This window comes from Rhipicephalus microplus, chromosome 1, assembly GCF_043290135.1.
Source record: "Rhipicephalus microplus isolate Deutch F79 chromosome 1, USDA_Rmic, whole genome shotgun sequence".
Taxonomy (NCBI): domain Eukaryota; kingdom Metazoa; phylum Arthropoda; class Arachnida; order Ixodida; family Ixodidae; genus Rhipicephalus; species Rhipicephalus microplus.
Genome location: NC_134700.1, coordinates 199,824,770 through 199,842,841, shown reverse-complemented (window position 1 = coordinate 199,842,841; position 18,072 = coordinate 199,824,770). Strand labels below are relative to the sequence as shown.

General features: G+C 46.2%; 1 protein-coding gene across 4 annotated transcripts in view; it reads left to right on the top strand.

The window, feature by feature from the left end:
* Positions 1-18,072, top strand: part of LOC119159713 (uncharacterized) — a 60,057-nt gene that overhangs the window by 12,334 nt on the left and 29,651 nt on the right. Inside the window, exon 1 of one of the 4 annotated variants that reach the window (XM_075890023.1) lies at positions 7,786-7,922. The exons of 2 other annotated variants lie outside the window; for them this stretch is intronic. In XM_075890023.1, the coding sequence (XP_075746138.1) occupies positions 7,919-7,922 (4 nt within the window). In that variant the 5' untranslated portion in view covers positions 7,786-7,918. Of the gene's footprint in view, positions 1-7,785; positions 7,923-18,072 lie in introns of those variants that run through there. One more of the 4 variants, XM_075890027.1, reaches the window with a different exon arrangement.

The window sequence follows — 18,072 nt, the reverse complement described above, 5'->3', positions numbered from 1 at the left end:
AAAAAAGATAGTCTTGCATTCAGGGTGTTCAAAAGTTGTCATTCCAACAAAGCTCATCAACATTCGGCACACACAAGCACTATGTGCAATCGCGTTGCAGTTCCACTTTCCTTCAATAAAAAAAGATAGAAGTATGTTGCGGTATAATTAAAAAAAAGCATATAGTTCCCATTGCTTTGCACATAGACAACAACACTTTTTGCTCCCGCACGATAGATCTGGAAAGAAACAAAAAAAAGCTAACCAAGCTTATTTTCTTTCCATTTAATCAGAAGACCGCGACAGTATTGTTGCACATGCTACGGCTAATCAGACTATCTTCTGTCTGCCTCTTTTCCTCGGTTCTAACACCATTTTACCACGCCTCGACAAAGGTTACAAATGGGAACGTTCCACCATTGTAACCCTTCGTCATTTTCTTTTTTTTCCCGACTTCCCTTTGTTCCCTCTCCCCTTGCGCTGGATTTGATGATGATGATGATGTGTGGTGTTTTATGGCGCAAGGGCCAATTGATGGCCAAAGAGCGCCATTTCAATGAGTATAGAGATGCGGACAATGATATGTTGCGTGGCTGTATAGGGGCCTTAAAATTCCTCGCGATAATGCGGGTAAAAACATAAGTATTAAAGAGATGACAGTGGCGTGATATGCATATTAAAAAGGGTGACAAAGGTTTTGATAATAAAAACATGTAAAAATATTTGGCACTAGCACACTTGCCTCATCAGTGCCCTTGTGTCCAAGGGCTGCGAGGCAAGTGCTTTTAAATGTAATCACAGCAGCAGCGACCTCTCTTGAGAGGTCACGCTACGCAATGCCTGGGTATATTACATGGTAAAAATTAACATCTCTTAAAAAAGCTAACAATGATTTATGGGTGAAAAGTGGTTCCCTACCGACAAACATTGCAGGGTGTAAAGGTATATGTTGTCGGTAGGGTAATGGGAAGTGTTGTCTTCTTAGAGTGTCTAAATCTTTACATTGGATTAAAACGTGAAGAACTGTTAAAACCTCACCACATTTATCACACAATGGTGGATCACCACCGGATAAAAGATGTGTGTGTGTCGTGTATGTGTGCCCTATCCTGAGTCTTGTTAGTGTTACCTCTGTTAGACGTGATTTTGATACTGGTGGCCAATGGCCAAGGTGTGGCTTGATAACGTGTAGTTTGTTTTGTGTGTGTGTATCCCACTTGCTCTGCCAGTAGTCCCTGAGGTTTAGTTTGAGAGACGGCTTAAGATCAAGGGCCGGGATTGAAATGGATGTAATGGCGGTGCTCTTATGGACGGATGCAGCGAGCTGATCCGCCCTCACGTTACCTTGGATCTCACGGTGCCCTGGCACCCAGCACACTACAACATGTTGTTTGTGTGCGTAGAGTGTGCACAAAATGGAGTAAAGTGAGACAAGGACTGGGTTTTTTTGTTTTTTAAGACTGTGCAGAGCCGTTACCACACTGAGGGAGTCTGTATAAATTACTGCTTTTTGTATTTGTAATTGTTTGATGTGTTTAGCTGCCACCAGTATCGCGTAAGCTTCCGCTGTGAATATACTTGTGCGTGGATGTAGAGGGCCAGCATCTGAAAAGGATGGGCCGACAGCAGCGTAGGACACAGAGGAGTTAGTCTTGGAGGCATCTGTGAAGAACTCAGGACATGTGTATTTGTGTTGAAGTTCGAGAAAGTATGTTCGGATATGGGCAATAGGTGCATGTTTTGTAACCTCTAGGAAAGACACATCGCAGTCTATAATCTGCCACTGCCACGGTGGCGGGTATGCTACAGGAGCCATTAAACTATGTTCAAGTGACACTTCAGTTTCTTCAGCTAGACACTTCAGGCGAATTGAGAAGGGCTGCCTCATCGAAGGCCTGTTTTGAAACAGTGTTGAGCTCGACAAATCATTGATTGTAGAGTATGAGGGGTTCTTCTTGTCTGCTTTCACCTTAAAAAAATAAACAAAGGACATGTAAGTTCTCTGCAGATGAAGCGACCACTCATTTGACTCAACATAAAGGCTTTCTACGGGGCTGGTGCGAAAAGCACCCGTAGAAAGGCGGATGCCCAAATGGTGCACGGGGTCAAGCATCTTCAAGGCACTTTGAGTGGCAGACTGATAGACAACAGCCCCATAATCTAAGCGGGTACGAATAAGGCTTCTATAGAGGTTCATGAGGCATTGCCTATCACTACCCCACGTAGTACGTGACAACACTTTTATAACATTCATGGCTTTTAAACATTTTGTTTTTAAATACTTGATGTGCGATACGAAGGTCAACTTGTTGTCCAAGATTAAGCCTAAGAATTTGTGCTCGGCTTTGACGGACAGACGTTGCCCGTTCAGCCGAATGTCAGGTTCAGAGTGCATGCCTCTCTTTCGAGAGAACAAGACACACGTGCTTTTTTGTGGGTTAAGTCGAAATCCGTTTTCGTCTGCCCATTTGGAGACCTTATTTAAACCCATCTGAACCTGCCGCTCACACATGGCTAAGTTGCATGACTTGAAGCCAAGCTGAACGTCGTCGACATATGTACAATAGAACATCATGCGGGGAATGGACAAGTGCAAAGAATTCATTTTGATGATAAAAAGTGTGCAACTAAGCACACCACCTTGTGGCACGCCTGTTTCCTGGACAAATGTTTCGGAGAGCACACTGCCTAGACGGACACGGAATGTCCGGTTTGACAGGTAACTTTCGATTATATGAAACATTCTTCCGCGCACACCAAGGTGGGACAGGTCTCTTAGAATTCCGAAACGCCATGTTGTATCATACGCCTTTTCGATATCGAGGAACACAGAGAGAAAATATTGTCTATGGACGAAGGCGTCTCTTATCTGTGCCTCGATACGAACGAGGTGGTCTGTGGTGGATCTACTTTCTCGAAACCCGCACTGAAATGGGTCGAGCAAATTGTATGTTTCAAGAATATGTAGAAGTCGGCAGTTTATCATTTTTTCGAATACTTTGGACAAGCAGCTTGTAAGTGCAATAGGCCTATAACTTGAAGCTAAAGAAGGGTCCTTGCCCTCTTTCAAAATGGGAGTAATAATCGCCTCTTTCCAGGAGGTAGGGATAGTGCCAGAAAACCAGATAGCATTGTATAAACAAAGTAAGGTTTTTCGTGTTTCGGCTGGTAGGTTTTTTAACATTTCATACACCACACGGTCAGAATCTGGGGCAGAAGTACTGCAGGAGTTTAGAGATGTTCGGAGCTCAGCTAGGCTGAAAGCTTGGTTATATGCCTCGTATCTAGTGGATTTATGTTCTAGTTTCCGCTTTTCTATTCTTGTTCTGTATTTTTGGAAAGTGTCAGTATAGTGGGATGAGCTGGATACCCGTTCAAAGTGTGCACCGAGGAAGTTTGCCTGATCTTCCAAGGTATCACCCTGAGTGTTTACGAGTGGAAGTGTGTGTACTTGTTTTCCTGCTATCCTACCGACCATGTTCCAGACTTTAGCCTCCTGTGTGTATGAAGTGATCCCTGACAAAAACTTCTGCCAGCTTTCTCTTCTGGCCTGCCGACGCGTTCTCCTGCCTTGAGACTTTATTTTCTTAAAGCTCTCAAGGTTTTCCGCTGTCGGCGAGTTGCGCAGCAACCTCCATGCCCTGTTCTGTTCCTTTCGCGCATTACGACACTCTGTGTTCCACCATGGGACGTGTCGCTTGCCGGGCTGTCCAGATGTTTGTGGGATGCATTTGGCTGCTGTGTTAATAAGGAGAGCTGTGAAGTACTGCACAGCTTCATCTATGCTTAGCATACATATGTCAGTCCAAGATAAGTGAGCTTTGTTATGAAACTGTTCCCAATCGGCTTTGTGTATAAGCCATTTGGGAACTCGTGGAGGATATTCGTATGATGTTTGTGTACTCAAAACGACAGGAAAATGGTCGCTTCCGTAGGGATTATTTAGAACTTTCCATTGGAGTAATGGCACAAGTGATGGAGATGCGATGCTGAGATCTATGGAAGAGTAGGTTTTGTTGGCAAGGTTATAATATGTTGCCTGTTTCCTATTCAACAGACAGGCGCCGGAGGAAAAAAGGAACTGTTCAATGAGACGACCTCGTGCGTCGCAGCGAGAATCGCCCCATAGACTGCTATGAGCATTCAGGTCACCAAGGACCAGATAAGGTTCGGGTAGTTGGTCTATTAAGGACTCGAATTCTCGTTTTCCAAGACGGTGTTGTGGGGGTATGTACAGAGAGCAGATGGTGACGAGCTTGTTGAAAAGAACTGCTCGAACAGCCACTGCCTCTAGTGTTGTTTGCAGTGGTAAATGTGTGCATGCTACTTTTTGATTAACAATAATGGCTACACCGCCGGATGATGCCGCAGCATCATCTATGTCTTTTCGGAAGAGAACATACCGACGCAAAAAATTCGTGTTTTTAGGTTTTAAATGAGTTTCCTGTACACACAGCACTTTCGGCGAATGTTTGCAAAAGAGCTCTTGAACATCATCGAGGTTTCTGAGGAGTCCTCTGACGTTCCAATGTATTATTTGTGTTGCCATATTGGAGGTAACGTAGTGCTGTGTGTAAGGAGCAATGGGTGTGTCTGCTTCTTAAGCTAAGCGTTAAGACTCAAAGAACAGGGCCGTCGCCGGGCCCCGTTATTGGCTTTTTATTTCGTTTGGCGCGCTCCAGGGAGCTACGCCGATCTTTCTGCACCAGGGGTGCCGTGGTGTCCATTGCCTCCTCAGAGGCACTGGATGCCCGCATTTGCGAGCTGATGTTTTGGGCTTGGGGCCTCGCCTGGTGAGACGAGGCCTTCATATCGGCCGACCCTGGGGTCTCCTTCACCTCGGGGGGCGAAACCTTCGGTCCTCTTGGGCTAGAGGTCGAAGGAACCTCCTTTGGTGCTGGGATACCCTGGCCGCTGCAAGAGCTTGCAGCGGCCTTGGTTGTCGCCGTGGGGAGGAGTGGCAGGGCAGCCTTGGCTGTTCCCGCCGTGGGTGGGGGCATTGGCGACCGCCTGGGCACACTGTGCCTGGCATGGGCAGTTGCCGCAGGCCGTTGTAGTGCTGCCCCCTGTTGCACTACATCGGAAAACGATGGTTTGTTTGTGAAAAGCCCAGATACTTGTTGACGGGCTTCTCGGAAAGTAATGTTTTGAGTGATTTTGATTGTAACAATTTCTTTTTCCTTTTTCCATGTTGGACAGGTTCGAGAGTATGCGGGATGGGCACCATCGCAGTTTGCGCAGTGGGCCCCATCCTCCACCTTACACTCGTCCGTAGCGTGTCCTGTGGTGGCACACTTTCCGCAGGTGAGTTGGCCGCGGCAACTCTGAGAGCCGTGACCAAAACGTTGGCATTTGAAGCAACGTCGTGGGTTGGGAATGTAAGGTCTCACATTCAACTTCAAGTATCCTGTTTCGAGATGTTCAGGCAGGGTGCTGGTGCAAAATGTCACAATTATGTGTTTTGTTGGGATTTCCTTCTTATCACGCCTAATTTTGATTCTTTGCACTTGTGTCACCTGCTGGTCCTTCCAGCCCTCGAGGAGCTCACCTTCAGTCAGGTCAAGCAAGTCTTGGTCAGATACAACGCCTCGGGAAGTGTTGAGTGAGCGGTGTGGTGTAATTGAGATAGGTATGTTTCCAAACGATTCTAGTTTTGAGAGGTTTTCGTACTGGCTCTGACTTTTTACCTCGAGGAGGAGATCCCCACTGGCCATTCTTGTAGCCTGGTAACCTGGTCCAAGTGTAGTGGTGAGGCATTTGGAAACAACGAAAGGCGAAATAGTTCTGGCGTTCTTTTCAGCAGTTTCACAATGAATTACATGGTAGCGGGGAAAGGTTTCTTTCGGTTTGCTGAAATACTTGCAAAAGTCTTCGGTGCGCCCTCTCTTCGGGAGAGGACGATCATGCAATGGAGGGAGAGAAGAGAAAGCCATAAACTAAATGTGAGTTCGGCAGCCATGCCAGCCGCCCACCATGGAGCCCAACACGGGGACGTGACAAGTCCTAAATATATATGAGGCATGTCAACGTCAGCTGTACACAGCCGCTATAACCAAATGTATTGTGCCCAAGACAGAGCACATACACAAGGTTAACCCTTGCCGCCAGGAAAAATCGGAAGTAAATAGAAGAGAGAAGAAGACAGGATAGATTTAAAGACGAGAAAAGACTAAGATGTAGAGAGAGAGAGAAATAGGAAAAGGCGACTGCCGATTTCCCCTGGGTGGGTCAGCCCAGGGGTGCCGTCTACGTGAAGCCGGGGCCAAAGGGGTGTGTTGCCTCTGCCGGGGGGCCTTTAAGGTCCAATCACCCAGCGTCGGCTCAACCCCCAGGATCCCCTTTTCCCCGGACACGGCAAAGCCACGCACGGCTAGGCGTGGGAGGGAGTCAAAACTCCCCCGTTAGCTCGGGTCCGTGGTGTCGCTACACACCAAACGCCTACTTGCGCAGGCGCCCCTGCGGGGATTGCGCTGGATTTCGAAGGGAGCCTACTCCTGGCTGAAGCTTTTGTCTTTGTTTTTGTAATTTTATTCTGAGGGTGGGGAACACAGAAATGCAGGATTGTAATGTTCTCATGACTATGTTGCTTGCCGCGGAACGAAATTTCGCAACCAATTCTCGTCCGGTCTAGTGCCCAGCAGCCTATTACTTACAGATTTCATTTTCCTCCGTTGAATACGAATATGTTCCCCTCGTGAATTTATGAATTGCTTGACCGAATTCTTCTGCTTTGATAAACGAATAATGTTAGCCTAACATATCCTGGCAAAAGGTTGGATCTCGTTGAGAGAAGCCTGTTTAAGTAAAAATGAAGATATGTTTACGTATATTGTCTCTGTCTAATTTGAACTGTCTCATTGCGAAAGAAATAGATGAGGATGATGATTCCGATCGCATAATACGCCTATTTCATGAAGCTGGCGCTCATTGGATGATAGCACGAAAAAAAAAGTGAACTCTATGCATACACGTACAAGAAAAAGGGACGCTTGGTTAATAGCGCAGATTCATTCTATTCTGAACTCAGTGGTATGGCTCGGACGATCGAGCCATATATGTATCTACATTGCCAGAAAGCCTTTACGTTGCATTGTCAGTCTCAGCGCGCCTGTTAAACGTCAATATCACCTTACGTCAGTCCTCTAGCAGTTTCTCTGTCCCACTGATTCTACGCCGCCAACAGCTCCAAGCTGTCTTAAAAACTTTCGTGTATATTCCACTGTATGCGCGTAATTATGTAAAACCCATATTTAGGACACGAGGTTCATTTCATTGTTTTTAAGGTTTAGCACAACAAGATTTTGCGTTAACTGAATATTATTCCCACGACTCCGATGGACTCCTCATGTTCGAAGAATCGAACGTGCGTACATTCCTCGTGAGTTCGCTGTCTTGCTCTTACGATAATTTACTCCCGTGACCCACGCTGCTCAGCGAAATCCGACACGCCTTGACGGCCGACATTTGCGCCAAAATATCTGGCGTTCGCGACACTACGAAGGAGATAGCGAGAAAGAGAAATAGAGAGAGAGTGGAAGGAATAGACGAAAGGGGACGGGAGTAAAATTGTGAAACTGAAAAGGAAGAGCTAGACGTTGGGCTCGTGAGCTTTTCCTCCAGAACTGCGTGGGAAGCGCGGCTGTTTCGCAGTATTTGTTGTCGTTGTCAGCGGAGTGGTCCGGGACGGGACGGGAGGATCGCATTGGGAAGATGGGGAGAGATCGAGTCCGAGAGAGAGGCGGAAAATCGGGAGGCAGGGAGGGCACGGCGGGTCTCGAGTGGCGCAGTGGGTCAGGAAGGAGGGATCGCGTGACGTCAACGGGTCACGTGACGGGCGCGCGGGCGGGCGGGCCGTCCCGCGGTCCGATATAAGGAGCCCCACGGCGGGAAGTTTTCCTCACGTTGATCCTCGGACGGGACGCTTGACTGCACGACGACAATGGGTGAGTTTTTTCTTTTTCCTCGTCTACCGAGAAAGGGAATCCGTGGCGTTTATCTGGATGCCGATATAAGAGACTGGTCCCGTCTGTGAATGCAGGGGTCGTAATGGGAAAAACTCTTACAAGAGGCGCGATTGAGGGGGGTTGGGAGGTGACGGCTGGATGTGGCCGATAAGGCCGAAACTGACAGGCACAAGGAAAGAGGCGCGTCGTCATCGGAGAAAATAAGAAATCTACCTGCCGCAGTATCAAAGAGAGCAGAAAGAGAAACAATCTTTTCCTATTCCTTGCTTAAACGTCTATCCGGTTGACGTTCAAAGAAGCCGTAGCTTGCCGCCAACGAACGGTTCTCGAATGCCCCTGGCACGTGCCGTAACGCGAAAGTGGTGCAAATTTTGCACGCTGCAATCTTCACGATGACCAGAAAACTGATGGCATTAACTGACGGCCTTCCTTTACAATGGTTCATGTGATTATCTTAACTTTGTGTACACGGGTAGGACGTTCATCAAACCTGTAGGCGGTCTTTAGGCAACCGAGTTGACGCATCGAGTTTGTAGACGTAAATAAAACGAATAACGGATACACATTATTGCCAAGCAAATATTTTCAACAAACGAGCGTTATTTCACGCTGTCCATAACCTTTAGACGACAGCGACAGTGCCGCTGTGGCATATGGGAAATTCATTCAACGTTAGCAATTGGCAAGAACAGTGACTTGGGGCGAAACTTCTCATCAGAAGTGGTAAGTGCACCGCATGTTTTTGTTATTTCTTTTGTTTCATACAGTGCGCTGTTAAGAATTGTTATACATTCAATGTGCGTGCTTAACGTGTCAATATGGCGCATGAACTCTAAGAGACGCTGAGCTGCTACAGCTTTTTTGAGGTGTTTTGAAAATGCCAGAAAGGCACTTTCGCATTCTTCTAGAGTCTTTGTCACCGGAGCCAATCATTTGAATTGCGACCTACGGTTCAGAGAAGCAAAACTCTAAATAATCCGATGCGTCATGGAAGGTCTATACCTGCAGGCTTGCAAGGGTGACATTCTAAACCAAGGCATATTGAAACATGGGTGCTTGCCACATGTGAAACATTGAGCTTGGTAACTGCCTTCATGTAACTTGTATGTTATGCGCGGTTACACAGGCGTGAAACGTACCTCTCTAGACCCGATGTTTACGTCTTGTATTTTTTCGTAAAAGTGTGAGCACTTCGCACCCCTTGCATGTCGAGTCAGTTCATGCGGACGCTGTAGAAGAAATGCGTAATGTAGACAAATACAAGACAAGGGAAAAAAATGGGCATGCAGCATTGTAACGGTGTGGCGGGTGTCACAAACTGAGCCCTCAAATCAAACGCGGATAATACCGCTCACCAGTATTCGTTTCCACACTGCCTTCAGGAACATTGTCCGAGCAGGATACATTCTCGAAGAAGAGGTCTAATCTGCCTGAAAGACGCAACCGCAGCTATTGACGTTATTGAAGAACAATATCGCAGATTATCTTGGAAACCGTGACGATAAGCTCAATCCTGATCATTACAATAATCACAGCCTTGATAAATAAATCTGCAATTCTAGTTCAATCATGTCTCTAACTTAAACATGGCTCAAAAGTCGACCACATAGTTGAGAGCAGCTAGTTAGCTGGAAGCTTCTAAAAAACCGACGCGGCTTAGCTCCTGTTTAGGATGCTGTGGTCATTGAGCAAGAGCTTAATGAAGTGATGAGTAGAGGTTATCGCGGCTGCTATGTCACCCAGCTTTTGAGAATTTGCGCAATTACATGTATTGGTGTACGCATAAATCTTAATTGTCCGCAGAATAGGATCGGGAATATTGTCACCCATTTCTGTTTTCTATATAGAAAGTGTTCAGAAGAGCAGATGAACTGATAGAAATTATAGGAAGTGCTGTTCTGTCTCGACGGGACGGTGACTTGTAGGACTGAAATAGTGGTTACTTTTAATGTACAAACGTGCTACTCAGGCAGGTCGATCTCTGCTAACGCTAATAAAGCTGGTTTCTTCTTTGTACTTATTTCAATCATTGTCTACATGCCTGCTTACCCTGCACAGTGCGACGCAGCGCTGTTTGATATACGTAACACTGAATCGTGCCGTATTTGCATACTACATTTGTGCTTGCAACTAGGCTTAAAACTCGGCCTTCCATTAATTCGAGGCCTTGGTCTGGCTGTTAACACTGTTCCTTCCGCAATATTTCACCCTCTTGATGTCGATTCGCAGATTTTATAGTTTGAGAGAAGTGCCGTCATATACATCTATGCCATTGTATCGGCCGACAAGAAGACCGATAAATGGGTATTCCTGATTTCACTCATACTAGAAGTCGTATCCGTCGCTTTGGCTTCTCTCCTGTGCGTAGCGTGGGCGGAGCATGGAGGTCAAAGCTGTATCAACCCATTTCGGCATCGACTCGGCTCTGTCTTCTCATCATCGACGGAGACGCTGTGCTGAATAACACATGTTCCTCGCGATGTGTAATGAAAAGTCGTGAGCGTGTTCGCTTTCTAATTCAAACATCGTTGTCGACGTTCTAATTCGTAGGCCATGAAGGCCTTAAAGCCATGTTCTTAGGCCTTAAAGTTATGTCTATCGACTTCCAGCCCGCCTTCGCTAGTGCCCGCATTCGGTTCACTGTCATCCTATTGTTCAGGAGAGGAAACGATGAGAAAAACAATGTTCATCCTTACCAACTTCAACGCGATCACTTGTTCAATAAACAACATGAGATCAGTCCGTTCATCAACGGATTCGTTATCGTGCGTGAAATATGTCAAAAAATTTTTGTTGTTTGCTGTCCGTTCATTAGATAATTGCTAGCTTTATAGAGTTCGGTCTAGTGCTCTTCAAGCGTGGAGTGTTTGTCGTGGATATACTGCCAAGTGAGCTCGTTTATGCATGCGGGAGAACGTTATCGTTTCTACTTCAGACAAATGGATGGTTTCTCGCGAGTTTTCGAGACAGGGCATCCTGTGCCTCACGGCATTCCAAGAGTAAGATGATTGCAACAGTGTCCCCAATGATGAGCAGCAGGCTATTTGGCACGTGAAAATTGCGAAGCAGACATGCATGCCCACAACTGACACTTGGATGCCTACTGATGATACGGAAGTACCACGCCTAAGCGTGTAGTAATACTAAGACATACGCATTAAAAATTCGTTTAGGAACAACTATTAACGCGTCACTATTAGCATACCCACATACCCATAAAGTACTACGTTAGTGCCCTACTCACACAGTCGGCACTACGCCATGGATGCAGCATACCTAACGGCTTCTTCTGTAGACAAATTGGAATAATACTCACCTGAGGCTCACTCAAAGACAGCGCCGAAAGATGATTTGTCGACACGAAGGCTTAGATTAACATTCAGAGAAAATTTAGGCTTAGGTGATGTGCGCATTTTGCTTCGTTTATTCGAGACACCACCCACCAGCCCTTTCCCTCGACTTCCTGTAGACCCGATATTGCACAGCAGATGGACCAATAGGGCGCAGATGCGACTCGCGAGTGATGGCAAATCTCAGAAACTTGGTCGTTATTAGTGCCCTCTATTACTGACGTCAGCGTGACGCACTGCCGACCGCGGCGTATAACCGTGGAGGCGGAGTCAACGGTCGTTGCGTCATCGCCGAAACGTATACGCGGCGTGCAACCGAGTTACAAGCAAGCTTCGCACTGTAGCTCACGACAAACGTAGTAATGCAGTTTTATTTCATCGCTCGATAATCAGGGACACGGTGACGTATAGCATACGCAGTTGGAAGTTTACGGCATGTGACCCCGCCCTGCTTCTTCTGGAATGTACCATATGTGGCACTCTTGTCTCGCGAAGGAGCTCACTCTTCGGAAAGTGCCTCTAGCACACCTATGCCAACACTTGGCGCGTTCGATCCACTGCACGATACATACATACATACATACATACATACATACATACATACATACATACATACATACATACATACATACATACATACATACATACATACATACATACATACATACATACATACATACATACATACATACATACATACATACATACATACATACATACATACATACATACATACATACATACATACATACATACATACATACATACATACATACATACATACATACATACATACGACTACAAATTAAACAGCCGTCTGAAAAAGAACCAAAATGGATCGTACGTAAACCGAGGCGATGTTTTACGATGGATTTCTCAAACCGCTCCGCATCGTAGTCCTTTATTTGCATACGTTATCATTTTTTATAGATGCAGTATGTATTCCTGCTGAGAATTAGTGGTGACTACTTTTGCACAGCCACTTTTCCTGCTTTCCTAAATTAATGTCAGCATTACTATGCCCGCCTTATGGCCACAGGCTTTTGTGGCTTACTTACCCTTAACGTTGCGACTGGCATGCCCTTTGCTCGAAGTCTGCCATTCAGCCTTCATTGGTGTTCTAAATGTTCGTGCATTGAAACGGCCGACCTTTGATCTGCTGCATGTTCAAAAACATTTGCGCAACATGTCGGCACAGCATATACAAGCTCGAGGCTATACGGCCTTAGTTGCACGGCAGGCACAAGTCTCATCTTCAAATGAAATTCCGTTTCCCTACTCAACGGAAATGTGCATTTCCGCAACGTCTGTAGCCGCAGTCTTCTCGTCGGTCACACACCAGAAAACGCTGCCCTATTCAGCTATTGTATGTGCGCGCTATATTTATTTCCCTTTCGTCCGCAGTTTGTCAGCGGCTGTGGCGAAATCCGGTCGTACCACTTGGCGACGCCGTTGCGACATTATTCTCTTGAGACTCAAACGTCTTGTCTCAGATGAAACTCTCGCCAGTTCCTCTAAGCAGTGCACTTAAAGAAATGACTTTTGTCCCGCCTTACGACAGAAGCTTTCTGGTGGCAGAACACCCTTTCGTAACGCCTGCCACATTTGCATGTTCCAACCACATGCACATGTACTACGTCTGTTGTTCACATTGGGGACGTTGCCAACTGCGCAGTTTCTTATCGCCGGGCCACCATAGTTAGGCTTAAGCTCTTAACCTCGAGGTGGAACATTTTTGGTCTCACTCCCGGCAGTATAACTGAAATTAAACAACAGTACTGGTTACGTTATTCACGTAAGCCTGTTAGCGTAGTTAACTGCCCAGTTTATTAATTCAGCTTACATTGTCATTGTAGCACATTGCCACTTACCATAAACTGTGTGGTGCAAAGTGAATCACGCTAACTATACGCATCTCATTGGAGCCGTTTACAGACCACCCGGAAGTCCACCCGAGTGTTTAGAATGAAATACGTTTTTGTGTGATCATGTAAATGAAACCTCAAAACTGATGATGGCTGGCGACTTTAATTTACCGCATATAAATCGGGCAAGCTTTTCAACTCGTCATGTGGGAACCCGTAGTGCTGATGGGTTATTAGAGCTAATGTTTTCTCATCACTTCACACAAATCGTAAAAGATTGCACATAAATGACTCCTATATATGTCACAAGCATCGTTAGACTTGGTTTTCATATCAACTAAAGTGACGTATTATGCCGTTTCGAATGACGGCATACGAGACCACAAAATGGTTGTGATTGACGTGTTTTTGATACCGGCTTTCGAGAGAAGCGTCATGTGTATGCACATATCAAAGATTACGGTCGTGCTGATGATACGGCCACCCTGGACTTTTGAGAAATGTCGCTTGGCGAGTTTGAGAACGCATGAAAACAGGAGTTCATTGAACAGCTCTGGAAAGGTTTTAAAGATATTATTAGGCACTCTTCAGACGACTTCATACACACTCGCGTAAAAAAAAAAACGAATAAATCCACGGATAAATAGAAAAATAGCTCACATGAAGCATAAAATAAAAAGGTTGCGCAGGACTGATAAGGCCCCGACAGAAAGAACATGTGCCGTGACAAACTTGAGAAGTAGAGATCACGCAATCCAAGGAGCATTTTTTTCAATTACTGGTCTGGGTTACATCACGAGTCATGGATTCGTATAATGAACACTCGACATATCACGTCAAGTTTCGACGACCGGTGGCGTTTCTCGTCGTAAAAGTTGTTGTTTATTGGGTATGAAGTGCTGCTTTTTTTACTGGGCAAAGGTTAACGTCTAATGAAGAGTTATGTTCTTGGGTCACAGTTTGACAGCGCCTGTTTCATCACCGTGATTCTAAATGCGTGCTAAACTATATAAGCCCGCTAAATTAAAACAAGCAAGAACACATTTTAGTTCGACTGTCTGTGGGCCGATTGCACAGTAGCTCATGGACCTCCTGTATTAGTAACAATAAGTGCTGTGGTTTTACGTGCAATGACTACGATGCGATCACGAGGTACGCCGTTAATATTAATATCAACCGTGAAATTCTTTAACGCGCAACTAACCATTAGTGCACGGGTGTTATTACACGTCTAAATCCAGCAACCATGGCCAAAAATCGTGAATCGAACCCGCGTCCTTCAGCTTAGCAGCGCGACACCGTGCCTACAAAGCCATGGCACTGTGTGTAATGTGTCTTCCCTGATCCTATTATTATTATTATTATTATTATTATTATTATTATTATTATTATTATTATTATTATTATTATTATTATTATTATTATTTGTACAACAAACAGCAGTGACGAGTGTTCTGGGGAACTGAGTGCTGCAGTTTCATTTGTTGATCTTCAGATGGCGCGAACGCCGCGCTCGAACTGGGCACATCAAGCACAGAAGCCTGATGTTCTAGTCGCTATATTCCATAGGCGCATGCCTTTGTAGGCGAGAGAGGCGTGTAATAATAATACGAGTCAAAGGCACGCTACGATTATGAGACGTACCGTAGCGTATAGAACATTTGTAAGACCGGGAACTCCGGCTCATTTAACGTGCACTTACTTTCTAAGCACAAGGTCCTCTAGCATTCCGCTTCTGTATCGAACACGCGATTTTCGGAAAATCAATCGATCACCATAACCACTGTACCGCCGCGGCGGCTGGAAACGCATGGCCAGCTACAATTCTCACAGCACATGTCGAACACAGCGCCCGCCTCATTCCTTTGTTTCGTCCTTTTCAGTGCACACGCGCGACCAACGCACGCCTCCCGCAGAAGACTTCGTGGGAGTGCTCCTTATCTGCATGAATATTAAGATAAGTTCCCTAAGTTTAGCTGTAATGTAGTGTTAATTACTTTTCTACGTTTTATCTAGCTGTGCATTACTTCTTAGGCGTTTTTAAGTTAATCCGGATAGTTATCGTGGAAGATTACACGGGCCATCTTTCTGCGTCCCCTAACTTAGATGACTTGAAAAATATAGAAATATATAAAAAGAAGCAGGGCGTAAAGGTGCGTGAACGGTAGTCGTGTGCGCCAAGGATGGACGTGCAGGTTAATCTGCTCATTCTAGTTGACTGTCCAGCTCGAGGATGGGTAATCGGATAAGAAGGATTAGAGAATCAACGTAGCGCAGATTGAAAAAGCAAAGAAGGCACTTGAATGAACTGAATGTGCAGCGTGTGTGCAAGCATTCGCGAAGCGGCACCAAAAAACGCCGTGAAAGGCCACTCACTGGAGCCCGGCAACGAAGAGAGGAACGCCCTAAATGATCAGGAGCGGCTTCTCAGTATGCGTAACTTAGGTACCAGCTATTGCAAGACGTGCACGACCATGCACAGTGACAACGAGCGTTAGAATACATTGTGACACGTGTCAAAGTATTTAGGCAAACGCGCGCAGAGTACTGAGCCTCGTCATGCAAGCGTACAAGTCACAACGGAACACTTTTTTTTTTAGCGTTTAGAAAGCCCTGCCGCGGTGGTCTAGTGGCTAAGGTACTCGGCTGCTGACCCACAGGTCGCGGGTTCGAATCCTGGCTGCGGCGGCTGCATTTCTGATGGAGGCGGAAATGTTGTGGGCCCGTGAGCTAAACTTTGGGTGAACGTTAAAAAAACCCAGGTGGTCGAAATTTCCGGAGGAGGAGAAAAACTTTATTCAACAGAGGAGTTTGGAGCACGCAGGCTCCCGGGCCCCCGCACGACCCCTTTGCGCTCAAGCGTTCATTTGGTGGTGGTCCATGACGCTGGCAGCCCGGTCGGCCGCCATGGCCTGCTCAACCGGGTCCTCTGAGCGCAGTAGGGTCTCCCAATCCTCCCAAGTCTTTAGGTGCTCTAGGGCCCGCGGGGGAGGATCCGCCGGGCAGTGAGAAAGGATGTGTATAGCAGAAGCATGAGGTTCAGGGCAAAGGGTACAGGCTGAGGTGAGGAAAAGGGGGTGATAGTGCGATAGAATGAGAGGAGAGGGAAGAGTGTGAGTTTGTAGCTGGCGCCAGAGGGTTGCCTGTCGGTTGCTCAGGGACTTGTGCGGTGGGGGATATAGCTGACGTGCTGCCCTATAGGCCTGAGTCAGCTCGTTGAAAGTGTGCGCGCGGTCCTTCGTGAATCCCAGATCGGAGGCCGCGGGAGCCCGGTTTAAAGAACCTCGGGCTAAGAGGTTGGCGGCCTCGTTTCCAGGATTCCCGCAGTGCGCGGGCACCCAAATCAACTCCACTTGACGGGGCGGGGTTGCAGCGGGCGAATCCAGTATGCAAAAAGCAGGGACGTGAACTCGGCCTCGTGCAAAATTTAAGATTGCGGTTTTGGAATCTGATAAGACGTACCGTGCTTCTGTGTTTACGATTGCTAAGGCAATGGCAGCTTCCTCTGCAGCTTCGGGGGACGTGTCTGGAGGGAGTGTATGTGTACCTATGGGAGAGAGATTGTGATCCACCACGGCAGCGACCGCTTCATCACCCACGCAGGCTGCGTCTACCCATACGGCGTCTGGTTCGGCGCCGTAACATAGGTGTAGAGTTTTAGCGCGAGCTCTGCGACGTTTATCGTGATTTCCGGAGCCCTCCACTACGACGTCTCTCATGATCATATGGTAGTTTGTGGGACGTTAAACCCCACATATCAATCAACTAGCGTTCAGAAAAAAAAGGGTGGGGTGAGCCTATTTCGAGCACAGCGTACTCTAATAGAGGAGCAATTAGCTATTTCTATTGCGCTTTGCCATGAAATCTGCCCGCCGAACGCGGCTGCTGATCTGATGAAGGTCGTAGGTTCAAAGACGACGGTGGGGGTCGCATTTCGATGAGGCTAAACGGTATAGGGGCTCGCGTGTACGGTCACTACGATGCGATGTATGCGCATGTAAAAAAAAAAAAAGCCCCATCGTCTGAATTTTCATTGTGGCGTGCCTTTTAACCATACCCTGGCTTTCGCGAGTAAAGACTTGCAAATCATTATTACGTCCGGCCACGCCAGTGCCAGTGGTTCCATGGTTGATATCGCTTTATTGCTTAGACAAAAAAGGCATGAAAGAAAGGAATCGGGGCCCATAAGCAAAGAAATATTGATTCTGGGCGTATCATTATAGGAAAGCAGGCTAGCCAACTTAAAACTAAGCAGACACTGACTGCGTCAATAATAATTAAAAAAATTATTACTGCTGTGTGTGAAGTGACTAGTAATATCGTTTTGGGAGTGAGAGTGGCAGCCTAAACGGGGTAAGATGGCGACCAGCCAAAACTGCTGCCGAGTAGTAACTAAAATTTTGCTGTTGTAGCCTCACTAATACGATGTACGCATGCTTTCAACGGCGATGTAAAATCACTAGGTCCTGTCCACATAAGACGCAAAAACTGTTGTGCGTGAGCTGTTGTGGGGTAAGTGTAGACCACTGGATGGCTTAGAGGGAAGTGAAATGATGCCCCTGGCATGAATGGCCAAAGGTATCGGCTAAGAGTCGGGCGGATCATATGTATACCAATGCTTAAAAAATTTTTAAATTCTAGTTGAACGTATTGCGTCGATTAGACAAAAAAGTTATTGTTTATGACTTGTTAGCATTCTTTTTGTGAACAGATGCCTTCGTGTATGAATGTTGCGTTGCTTCACGGTTACGGGTAAGTTCATCTTGCAAATTTACATATGTATATGTATATGTATATGTATATACATATGTATAAGATAAAAAAGGAGCATCTGGAACTATATATATTATGCACCATTTTCTTATCTAACACGTTTGATAAAAATAACGATTATTCGTGATGAATCTTAGTTTC